The 13,457-nt window shown below is 31.9% G+C and overlaps 1 protein-coding gene across 1 annotated transcript; it reads left to right on the top strand.

The window, feature by feature from the left end:
• Positions 1-11,346: 11,346 nt before the first annotated feature.
• On the top strand, positions 11,347-13,179 carry LOC108470651 (lamin-like protein). The gene is made up of 2 exons (XM_017772035.2): positions 11,347-11,812; positions 12,529-13,179. The coding sequence occupies exons 1-2, from the start codon at positions 11,632-11,634 to the stop codon at positions 12,873-12,875; spliced, it is 528 nt and encodes a 175-aa protein (XP_017627524.1). The 5' UTR covers positions 11,347-11,631; the 3' UTR covers positions 12,876-13,179.
• Positions 13,180-13,457: the final 278 nt, after the last annotated feature.

Raw genomic sequence — 13,457 nt, 5'->3', positions numbered from 1 at the left:
CTGTATTGGAATATAAAATATACCATAGATAGATTATCAATACATATTTATATATATAGAACTTAATAAAATTAGTTTCATAAGTCGACGAAATATTAATATAAAAATTATTTTTAAAAATAGATCATAATAATATGAGGTTATTTTAGTTTTCTATATTTTATATAAAATAAAAAAATCATAAATAATAAGATTTGAAGCTAAATTGTTATAAATATGCTTTACCATTTTAGCAAAAATTTAATATATATATATATATAAACATTTTTTTTCATACAGTGTATCATAATCTACTTAATAAAGAAAATTGTTTTGAAATACAAAATTGCAGATAATTAATATCACTAATATAATCTAAATAATTATTCATTAAAAGGAAAAACTACTACTAACCAAAAGGAAGTCAAAGTCAAACTGACCCTCTGACAAAGGTCAATAAAAATTCATATAAAATAATTTAAACTTAAGATTCTCTAAAAAGTGTAAAAAGTAATCTGTACACTTGGGGGTAGTACGTCACTGCAAAAAGTGCAAAGGTAAAGCCAAAGGAACTGTTTGAAAATATTCCAAATCAACTCAACTGAAAGTTTATTTTTCTTAAAAGGTGAAAATAAAAAAAAATGATAAATAAAGCCAAATTTGGGATTGAAAATTAGACAAAAAACCTATTTAAATTTGAATTTCGGTTTTATTGAAATAATAACAATTTCATTAATTCAAAACGATAATTACATAAAATTAGTGGGTACCAAATTAAAATAATAACACAACTCATTAAACACCATTAATTGAGTACAGACAAGAAAATGCACCAAATCAAAGCAATCAAAGCTCTTTATTTCAATTGTTCTAAAGTTGTATATAAGAAAAACTTAAATAGAGGAGATATAAGGATGAGAAATAAATTGATTGTACAAAAAATATATCATTGTGGATAACTATTACATAATAATAAATTATGATTGCTTAAAACTAGCCTCAAAACCAAATCAATAAATGTTACATAGGTCCAACTTCCTCCAAATCTCTCAAAAAAAAAAATTTAAATCAAAGAACACTAACAACTACAACAACTACTAACACCATCATTGTCATTAGAGAAAACAAAGCAGACAATTGTCACTGCCACTATTACTATTATTGTCAGTCATTACCACTTCTTTTGAAGAAAGCAAAATGGAATTATTTATACACATGCTTTCATTGATAGCACTTAACAAAATCGATTCGTTAAGAAAGCCATTGTGAAAGCGGTTAAAAAAACAAAAAAAAATTATATTTAAAGCAATTATTTTCATTTGATACAAATGCGGTAAGAGTGTTTTTTTTTTTTTTTTTCTGATAACATATAAATCACATAAGAAAACATAACATATGAATCACATAATCCTAAACCAAAATCAACCAATATCCTTTTTAGAGGTTGTTCAAACAATTGTAATGTAACACCTTTAACCCATATTCGTCGCCGGAATAGGTTATAGAGTATAACTAGAGTTTACAGATCAAGTACAAACATTTCATATCATTTCTCATTCATATCAGAAATCAATCATAATCAATCATATTGTCTCTTATATGAACCCTCAATACCCAAAATATGCAATAGAAATAAGTCGGGACTAATCCGGGTACTCAAAGAATTTTTTGCAAAATTTCAAAATTTTTCCTAGGTGTTGGGGTCACATGCCCGTGTCTCAAGCCGTATGGGCATTCGAAATAGGACACACGATCGTATCTCAGCCCGTGTTAGCACCTATGTAACTCACTGACCTGGGTCACTCGGCCAAGTCACACGCTCGTGTGGTAGGCCGTGTATAGGTGCAGGGGTCACACAGCCAAGCCACACGTTGGTGTGCCATGCCGTGTGATCAATTCTGAGCATTCTGTTTTGAAATTTAAAGATGCAAGAGACACATGACCAAACCACATGCCCATATGCTAGGCCGTGTGTCACACATGGGCATGTCTCTGCCCATGTGGACGAAAATACACTATTTCTGAGGCCACATTTCTCACCCAATTTGTCTTCCATCTACATTAACACTTAAACACATTCACCAACCAATTCAAGACATTCAAATCAAGTCAAAATCATGCCTTAAACATAACATATTACCACACATAACCAATGTACTCTTAGGCACCTCAAATGACAATTCATTATCATGTCTATTTAGTGTTCATATTTACCTAAATAACCAAATGCATATATGCAAAATCAAACTCAATACTTCTAACATGATAAATCCACTTATATATATATCAAAACATATCAAACATAAGTCATTCAAATGGCTATTATCAATCAAACATTTACATGACATTTTGGCTAATTAACTTATACATGCCATTATAATCAAAATGAGTTTACTATTTATACCGAAATGAGCCAAGGGATAGTGTGATGTTGCTCCAAGCAGCTTCTAACCAAATTGAACTTCTAAATTACTATAAAATAGAGTAAGTATTTAATGCTTAGTAAGTTCGTATAACGGGAAATTAACTTACCATTCATTTACATTTAAAGTAAGCATGCAAAATTTATCCAAAGAAATTTGGCAATTTGCCTAAACACATATAATCTCAAGAAACATGTTAGTCATGTACTTTATGTGAATATCAAGAAACAAGGATGAGCTCATCTGCTTTTCACATCAAATATTCATATAACATATACATTTCTATAATAACTCATCTCAAGTTCAGATTATTCCATGTCGGAACTTTGCCCATTAAATTTACTTGAAATATAGATGGATACACAAGTAGTACACTCGAAATGTACAAAACTGTAATCCGTCAATTCATATTCAGGAATACTCATACGAGCACATAAATGGGAAGCTCTCTCTCAAGCCTTATAACAAGAAGCTCCTAAGAGAAATAATCAGGAGGCTCATGTGAGCCAATAATAGGTAGCTCTGAGAAGCCATTAATTAGGAAATTCCGGATAGCCATATATCGTGAAGTTCAAGCGAGCCAATATCGGGAAGCTCCGGAGAGTCATTAATCAGGAAGCTCATGAAATAGCCTTTAATCGGGAAGCTCACGAAGAGCCATATATCGGGACACTCATAAAAGTTGTAGTGTGTTTACAATACATGCAGAATCACAACCAATCGGGATGCTCCGAAGAGCTATTAATGGGAAGCTTGCAAGAACCCTATAACGGGAAGCTCGAGAGGGCCAAATATCAGGATGCTCATAAGAGCTAATAACGGGACATTCTTTCGAGCTATGGTGTATCCGCAACATATGCAGGACCATAACCAATTCGGGAACCCTATATCCATCAAATCTCATTTATCCAAATAAGACTTATTATTTATCAAGTATTATTAGATATGTGATCAATTTCATACATACGACATTTATACAATTCACATATACAACATCCAATTCAAACATATAAATATACACAATTTAGTTACACGAACTTACCTTAACAGGTGTTCGTGAATTGTAATCTACTAATCCGATACTTTTTCTTTTCCTCTATCCAATTCCGTATTTGGTCTATCCGGATCTATACGAGTAAATTTAGCTCAATTTAATACAATTCATATTCAATTCAATCTAATTCACATCTTAGGAAAAATTGCTATTTTACCCCTATATATTTATTTAATTACTATTTCGTATCTAGGCTCGAAAAATAAAATTCATGCAATTTAATCCTCATTACAAGCCTAACTAATTTTTACATATCACAATAGCAGCCCATGTATTTCACAAAATTCAAAATTTTTTCATAAAATTTTCATCTTTACAATTTAGTCCCTAAATCACAATTTCATCAAAGTTCTCTTTACAAAAGTTGTTTCTCCATCAACAACCTTTCATTTTCTACTATAAAACTTCATAATTCATGCATACTCATCTATGGAAAAATCCTAGTACTTTGGTAACTTTGCAAATTAATCCCTGAGATAGCTAGATTAAGCTATTACGATCTCGAAAATATGAAAATACTAAAAACGGGACCAAAATACTTACCTAATTAGACCAATTAAGCTTGCCCAAAAACTCAACACCATAGCTACGGTTTCCATCTTATTTAATTGAGAAAGATAATGATAAATGATGATATTAGATATTTATTTATTTATCATTTTTTATTTTATTCCCTTTCCAATTTCATCATTTTCTTTATTTAATTTTTCATGGATGACTAAGCATACTTATCTACTAACTCCACTAATTGGTCTATTTTCCATATAAGGACCTCAAATTTTGAATTCCATAGCTATTTGATTCCTATAGCTACTAGAACTCAACTTTTGCATTTTATGCAATTTGGTCATTTCCCTCTAATTAGACATGTAATCTATAAAATTTCTCTACAAAATTTTCATACGATATTTCAATTATAATGCAGATAATAAAATAATATTAAAATAATTTTTTCTTCTGGACTCAGATTTGTGGTCCCGAAACCACTGTTCCGACTTCACTGAAAATGGGTTGTTACATGTAAAGTGTCCTCATTACTATGAACCAATTTCACAAGATAATCCGTAACTTTACTGCGTTCTCAGGAAACATGTTGGATATGCTGTTACACTACCCTTACCAACATCTGGTGGATTCGTCTGACCAAAGCGAAGTTTGAGTCCCTTAAGGGATTATCTTGAATAGCCTGAACTACCTCCATACTATCCATATTAATCAACACGCTGTCATGGCCTCGATCTAATAGAAGAGCCAATCCATCAAATATACCATATAATTCAGCCTTTAAGATTGAACAAACCCTAAAAATATATTGTATCCTAAAATCTATTTCTCACTCCGGTCACATATAACTTCCCTTGTAGTATCAGAACCTGAGTCCACCTGAACTGTGCCATTAGTGTTCAACTGGATCCAATTACTTGTCAATATTGAAGAGGAATGTAATACCCCGAAAATCTTTACAGTAATATATTATCCTTGATATAATAAAATAAGGAAATAAAGTGATAAAAAGGGAAGTTTTGAGTTATGGCAACATTGGGAAGTAAATTATGATATCTTGATTCAGGAAATGACTAAATAGTAAAATTCAGAAAAGTTTTGTTGCCTAAGAGTAAATACTCAAGACTTAAAGGGTTAAAGTGTAAATATGAAAAGTTAAAGGACCAATAGTGTAAATATTTTAAGGGTAGAATGATCTAGAAACTAAGGAAAATGGATAAATTAGGACCAAATTGAATAAGTGAAGAACTATGAGGGACTAAATTGTAATTTTACCAAATTAAATGTGACTCAAGGATGGAATTCTAAAAGACCATGAAGGACAAAATGGTCAATTAGTAAGAGAGAGAATTCTAGAATGTAATGATTATGTTGATGATATTTTAAATTAATTAATTAGATAATATTATTTTATTAATATTTTATGAGATATTTAATATTATTTTATTATTATTTATTTAGTATATAAGGAAAGAAAGATGAAGAATTTTCATCATCTTTCCTTTCCATGCAAACCAACGTGAGAAAGAGTAAGAAGAAAAGAAGTTTTCTTTTTTTACAATTTAGTCCTTTCACCAAAAATTCATTATTCTCACCTAAAAATTGAAAGAATTTCCATAGCCATCAAGAGAGAAAGATAGCAAGGAGATGATGGGGAGCAAGAATATCAAGTTGGATTCAAGAAATAGAAGCTGGAGGAGAGAGAAAATCAAGTTAAAGATTGAAGTTAATAAGAAAAGGTAAGAACATTAAGATTTCAATATATTTTAAGTCTAATATTGTTAAAAAGCATGGAATTGATGTTAATGTAGAGTTTTCTTTTATATGGTTCCATGTTTTTGATATATTAGTGAAGGGAAATGAGAGAAAATAATGGGAAATATGGTAGAAAATGGAAATAGGAGTGTTATAAACTTGGTAATCAATATGTTGCACTAAAGTAGTTTTAGACAGTAGTAATAGGCTAATTTTGAAAAATCACCAAAAATGATAGAAATTGAATTGGAAGCTAAGGGTGATATGGAATTAAAGCTTATTGAGTCTATTTTTATATAAAATAAATAGATAAAGTAAAGTAATTCTGTATTCTGAGATATTTATATTTTTGTGAGACTGGTTCAGAATGATTTCAAGGTCCCTTATTCTTACTTGGAAAAATCACTAAAATTATACAAAATAATTTTGTTACATACTTTATATGGTTAAATTAATTAATGAGTCTATTTTATAAGAAACAAATTATAACATTATTTGAATTCTGTTTAAAGAGATAATTAAACTTTAGTGAAGAGTGGTCAGAACTGTCAAATAGCAAAACAGGTGAGAGTTTAATGAATAAACTGTACTAATTAGCAAAACCAAAAATTCTGAAAATTTTATGGTAAGAATACATGTGAGTCTAGTTTCAGGAAAAATTAACGGATCTTAATTTCGAGTTCTGTAGCTTAATATATAAATAATTTAGTGACTATGACGCAAATGGACAGTTTTGAATGTACATATAAGTAAATGGTGAAATTATTGATAATGTTACTTGTTGCATGTTATATAAATTAAGGATGTGGAATGGAGAGGAGGAGGAGGAAAATATGTATGAATATTCATCTAGCATGGCTAATTTGCATGTTTTTGGCTTAGGGACTAAATTGAATAAAAGTAAAACTTTATGGGCAATTTTGTAAAAATGTCAGAAATGACTAAATTGCATGAAATAGATTATTTTATTATTTAAATTACAAAATTTAACGAAATTTTCAATTCAGTTCAAGATCGGGGGAAAACATGTTTTAGGGATTAAATTGAAAAGTGTTGAAATTGTGAAAAATTTTGATATTTTATAGAATTCATGGACTGTTATCGATATGTATGATAATAATATCTGGAAATAAGGATTAAATTGTAAGAATTTTATTTTCTTGACCCTAAGGATGAAATCGTCATTAATTAAAAGTTTAGGGGCAAAATGGTCATTTTTGCCTGGAGCATTAATTAAATGCATTAGAATATGAAATAAATGAAAATGATGATCAAATTTATTTATAAATATCCGGACGTCACAAATACGAGACTTGATCATGGAAAAGAAAATATATCAGAATAATGAAATCATAAACACGAACAATCAATGAGGTAAGTTTGTGTAACTTGAATTGTATTTTTAAACACTTGAAATATGTGGTTATGTAATGAAAATATGATTTGAATATTCAATTTATGATAATTGATGAAATATTGGTAAATACTCGATATAACTTGAAAATAAATCCTGTTGAATGGAAGGAAAATTCGATGGATCTCGAAAAGGAATTGACGGTAAAAGGATCTAGCAGGACGGGTGATCCTATCTTGATATAGCCCTCCCGAAGAATATGTGTAAAATGGATTTAGCCGGACGGGTAATTTGAATTAGGATCTGAATTTAGCCTGGACTGGTAATTCAGATCCAAGCTCATTAGAGTAATTGCCGTTGCAGGGGATTTAGCCTGGATTGGTAATCCCGGCAATACTCTATGAGTTTATATTACAGGGAATTTAGCCTGGACTGGTAATCCCACTGTAAGAATGAGGTTCGCGGGAGTGTGCTCTTTGATAGAAAATGTGGAAGACCATGGTTGAAAGATACCATGGCAACCTGATATGAAACGTGTAAGACCATGGTTGAAAGATACCATGGCAACCTGATATGAAATGTGTAAGACCATAGTTGAAAGATACCATGGCAACGTGACATGAAATGTAAGACCATGGTTGAAAGATACCATGGCAACGCGATGTGAAATGAATAAGACCATGGTTGAATGATACCATGGCAACATGACGAAAAATGAGTAAGACCATAGTTGAAAGACACTATGGCATCATGTCGAAGATAAATAAGATCGTGGAAGAGAAATGCCAAGATATCATTGAACAACTAATATTCGTGTAATATAACAAATGGTTAAATGAATTGGTTATACAAAATGGTAATGTGAAATGTTTACGAAATTGGTCATATGGAAATAAATGTACAAAATAGTTGTATGAAATAATTTATAAGATAGATAAATGAAATAAGTATAGGTACATGGAATTTAAATTATGTTAAGTTTAATACGAACCATTACCAAATAAATATACCTAAGATATAAGGAAATGATGGTGCATGAAATGTTGATATAATGAAATGAATGATATATGTTATTAAAGAAACGGTAAGAGAATGATATGTATCATGACATGTACATATGAGATTATCTTTTATATGTTAACATAAGGAAAATATGTAAGTTAAGGCGAGTATTAAATTCAAATATGACATATTGAGAAAATAAGAATTTATATGAAATATGTGTAAGTACACTAACAAGTGTTGTTGTTGATGCTTAGGCAAGTGCCAAGCCATTGATTGAATGGTAATATATTTATTGATGCATTGAATTGATAAGTATTTAAGTGAAATTTTTTTTTAGTGATTTGCAAGTGGTAGTAATGCTCTGAAACCCTATTCTGGCAGCGGATACGGGTTAGAGGCGTTACAAGGAATTTGTTACATACCTATTGGGCATAGTTTCCTTATAAATAGAGGCATATTGTTTAACTCAACTATATGAGATTTTGACCAATTCATCGGTACTCCAAGGGACACCCTAAAACACATGTAGATTACGATTTTTCCAAATGTCCGATGCAATTAGCCCAAAAAGACATGGTTGATCCGCCTTACCCAACGAAATCCTCAATGATTTTGCAAGCTAGCCATAAGCCACTCCTTCAATTCTTTAGAGAAAAACCATTTATGCTTGCCCGTTGGAATTACCTTTAGCCAAACCATCATCGAAGTCTTGACTACAAAACCCACACAAATTATTATTCTTTATGCCCCTTCTCTAAACATCATTGGTAAGAAGATGTTCTTCAAACATCATCTAGATGAAAAATATAACTCTTTTATGGACCTTGAAACTTTCACGAAATTCGTCATAACCCATTTTTGGATTCTACGTCAGCTCACAGAATTTCCAGTAGGCACTTTTAAGAGTGAAAGAACCTATTGAAGTACCGGCCCAAGTGATTCTATCGACATTATTGATGGGTGTGAGAGGGAATCCCCACAATCCTCCTAATTTTACCTTTTGGTAACCAGAGTCGAAAAAGATCTAGATTCTAAATAACCATCTTTTATAACCATATCCCTAAATAAGCAATCCATCTCAAGGTTATCATGGGATGGGATTCGACCGACCAACATTTGAAACCCACGGGTCCAGTCAACATTTAACACTGCTGCTATTTCCCACAAACCAAATAGCATATTCCTCACGAAATATCCTCTAGAATTCCATCATGAACCTTATATTTCGATAAAAGGATACACACCCATAGAGCATTAGAGTTCATCATCAAATTATACCCAAGCTTCAACATAAATGAAGTGTTTTGATCCCTCAAATGCCTAAGGCACAGTCCCCCACAAGATTGAGGTTGGCAAATAGACTCTCAATTAACCATTCTCACATTCTTTCCCCCACTCGAGAACCCTAAGATAAATTGCTTAACCAAACTCTTAATTTCATTGCAAATACATTTAGGGATCATAATAGACAGCATGAAGTAGCTTGGAATCGATAATAAGACAAACTGCGCAAGAATGGTCATACTTGCCAAAGACAATTGTTTAGCATCCCAACTGTACAACTTACTCCGAACCTTTTCCACTACAAACCTCAAAGTACTATTAGTTACTTTGTCATGAAAAAGGGGTACCCCCAAGTAGGTTATATGATTCTAAACCTTGTGGAAACCAATAACACTACTGAGCCGCTCCCCCTATCTCCTCTCTAATTCCTTTAGAAAAGAAAATGTTTGTCTTTCGCTCATTGACTTGGTGACCAAAATAACCACAAAATTTTTCCAAGATCCCCTTGATAATATTAACTTGCTGCATTTTTACTTGACCAAAACTAATGAGATCAACTGGGAAAAGGAGATGAGAGTGGGCTGGTCATGATCGAGATAAACGAACAGGCTCCCATTGCCTCATATTAATGGCAGAATGGATATAACCACTCCATGCACAACACAAAGAGGTATAGGGATAGCAGGCTCTCCTGTCGAATTCCTTTTGCAGGATAAAATTTTTGTGTTGGGACTCCATTCGACATGATCTACATTTCGTGATAGCAGACATAATAATGTTACGAAGAAAATCAAGAATACTTGCAGCCTGAAGAGAAGCATTAATGAACTCCCATCGCACCTATCATAAGCCTTCTCCAAATTGATTTTGATTGTCATCCAATTTTTGTTTTTCTGCTTGCTTTTTATGGAATAAATGACTTCCTGCACTACAAGAACATTATATGTGATATTCTTTTTCAAAAGGAATCCAACCTGCTTTTGCGTAATGATCCTTAGAAAAACTGCTTTAAAATGATTGGCGATGACGTTCATTACTAGCTTATAAAGGACTGAGCATAAGCTAATAGGCCGAAAATGAGAAAAACTTTTAGGATTTTGAACCTTGGGAATAAGAACAATTAAAGTGTTGTTCAATTCCAGATCAATAGCTTTTCCGGCAAAAACCAACTTGACTCAATTAAAAATCGTGCTCCTAATATGATCTGATTGATGCTAAAAGAATAAAATGTGAAACCCATTACTGCCTAACACCTTTAACAGAGCCATTTCAAATAGGGTTTTCTTAATTTCCTCAACAGTGTCCTTCTTACTTAAGAGTTGTACCTCACCAAGCTCGAGCTTAAGAAACGAACTAGATGAAAGTCCCCTCATTGGACTCGATAACTCAACATATAGCCTCTAAAAAAACATAACTGCCTCAAGCTGAACGGCCTCCTTATAAAAAATTCATTATCCACTATCATTCCTCAAGGCAGTGATCCTATTATGCTTTCTCCTCTGAAGTGTGAGCTTATAAAAGAATTTGGTATTCTAATCACCCAAGAATAACACATTGCTTTTTGTATTAAAAATGATGACAAGTGGTGTTAAAAAATTCACTATGTATCAAATAATTATCCATAAAACTTAAATTTGGGTTATTATTAACTTCGTTTCACTTGTATCATATAGTTAAAATTTTTATTTCAAATATAATTTTTATTCATAATTTTAAAATTATAATTATTAAGCTAGCTTAATTTTTATTTTTATTTAATATATTTAACAAGTACTAAAAATTTAAACATATGATAAAATATATCATTTTAATTTATAAAATTGATGAACATAATTAATTCGAATCATCATAATTGGATTCGATTATATATATAATATTTATTTTGATTTTAATTTGTTTCTTTTAAAATTGAAAAGTACAAAATTATTTATAATTCTTTCTCATACCGTGTTTTTAAAAGAAAATAAAAAGACAGAACAGCATGAAATGCTGAATTTTTGTCTGTAATACAAATGACTAAGCAAAAAACCTAACAAATGAATTTTGAAGCAAGAAATTGTGAAACATAAAATAAGGGTTTTGTTTAACCCATGTTACCCAATCCAAATAATAATAATAAATCTGGATCAGTTGTGGATCTAGAAACTGCCCCCAATAAATAAATAAATAAAACCCTTTTTTGTTATTTATTGATAACCATTAGCTGGCTCTTGCTTATAGAACATAGCCGAAAGCAAAACCCAAGCCAACTCAAAGCAAAGAAAAACACAGCAATGGAGAGAAGCAAGGCGATGATGATGGCAGTGGCAGCTGTCGGATTGGCTTTAGTGCTAATGGTGCCTCAGGCCGATGCTACAAGGTACATTGTTGGAGGGGGAGGCATCGGTTGGACTACTAATGTCAATTACACTGTCTGGGCTCGAGGAAAGCACTTCTACAATGGCGACTGGCTTTGTAACTTCTTAGCTCTTCTTTCCCTTTCATCTATCTTTAGATCTGCTTTTCTTTCTTCTTGGTTTTTCGTCTCAGTATTTTAGCTTGTTTTCTGGGTTTTTTTGTTGATTAATTGACAGATCTGGATTTGGGTTGTTTAGAAATGAATTGATTGTCTCAAATCTTGGACTTTTTGTCTTGGTTCCCTGGATACAGCTTACCTTCTAGTTTTAGTAATATTTCTTGCTTCATCTTATTAATCACTTTTTTGAACTAAGAAAAAAAAAACAGGGGGGAACTAAGGAAAAAAAAAACAGGGATTTGGGACTTTATTAAACACTATCTGCTTTTTCGAATAATCAAGAACCGGATCGATGTTACTCCGATTCTTTATTTTTTTCTCTTGAGTATTTCTATTCGATATTTGTGTCCAATGCATATCTACATACTAGTGTGAAGATACAAGTCTCAAAGAATCCTTCAAACACACAGAAAAATAGTAGAAAATTTTTAACATACCATCCGACATTCGTAGCAGAATTCAAGCAAGTAGAGATTAAAGAGCTATCCTCACCTCTCGGGATTGGATAACATAACCTGAGAGAAGAGGCCATTATGTTAAAAGGATTGGCTACCACTTAGTTGCTGTAAACCTAATTTTGAGTTGAATTTGATTTGAGTTATAGTTTAAAAACTGGCTAATTATTAACTATAAATCTTGTTTGTTTGTTTCCCAGATTTTGTATATGATCGGAACCAGATGAATGTGCTAGAGGTGAACAAGACTGACTACGAGTCATGCAATGCTGATCATCCTCTTCACAACTGGACAACCGGAGCTGGAAGGGATGTGGTTCCGCTTAATGTGACTCGCCACTACTATTTCATTAGTGGCAAAGGATTCTGCTACGGCGGCATGAAGCTAGCAGTGCGTGTTGAGAACCCTCCTCCGCCTCCAAAAGCTGCTCCATTGAACGAAAAGAGTGGCTCCTCACCAAGTTCCATTGTCTACAGAGGCCAGCTTGTTTTACCAGCTGCTTTCGCCATTGCCGCACTGTGGGATACATTCGTTCGAATCTGGTAGTTTGAGGATCGAGATCGAACTTGGACAATTCCTTCATCAATTGTGAAACGAATCAAATCAAATTCCATTTCTTCTTAAATTACTGGTGTGATTTTTCATTTCATTTTTCATGATAGTTGACATGAATGAAACTAGCTTTAGGGGAGGTTTTGAACTTTGAAATGTAATTAGGGTTTGCTGATAGGGAGGCATTTGAAAAGTGCTTTCTTTGTTGGGGAAATTATTGCTTGAATTTGTGGCAAAATGCAATGTTATTGAATTCTAGAAATGAAATTAAAAGTTCATGGGATCCATCTTTGTTAAATACACCCGACTGGTCTAGCATATATTATTCAACTGGAGATTCGTCGAATAAAAAAAATGAATTTCATTATTTTAAACAAAAATAATTTTGTTCGTGATGAGATTTAAGCTTTGAATTGTTTAAATTTATATTAAAATTTATAACATATAATCAAATACATGATTTTATAAAATATTTAATATTAAAATTATAGTCAACATAAAAAAAAAAAAAGTATACGAGTCTAATTTCCGGTCTGAATTATGAGACATTGGGTCCAATGCAGCGTGTGGTTGGTT

This window comes from Gossypium arboreum, chromosome 11 (genome assembly GCF_025698485.1).
Source record: "Gossypium arboreum isolate Shixiya-1 chromosome 11, ASM2569848v2, whole genome shotgun sequence".
Lineage (NCBI taxonomy): Eukaryota > Viridiplantae > Streptophyta > Magnoliopsida > Malvales > Malvaceae > Gossypium > Gossypium arboreum.
The sequence above is the reverse complement of the archived record's forward strand: the minus strand, read 5'-3'. Positions and strand labels throughout refer to the sequence as shown.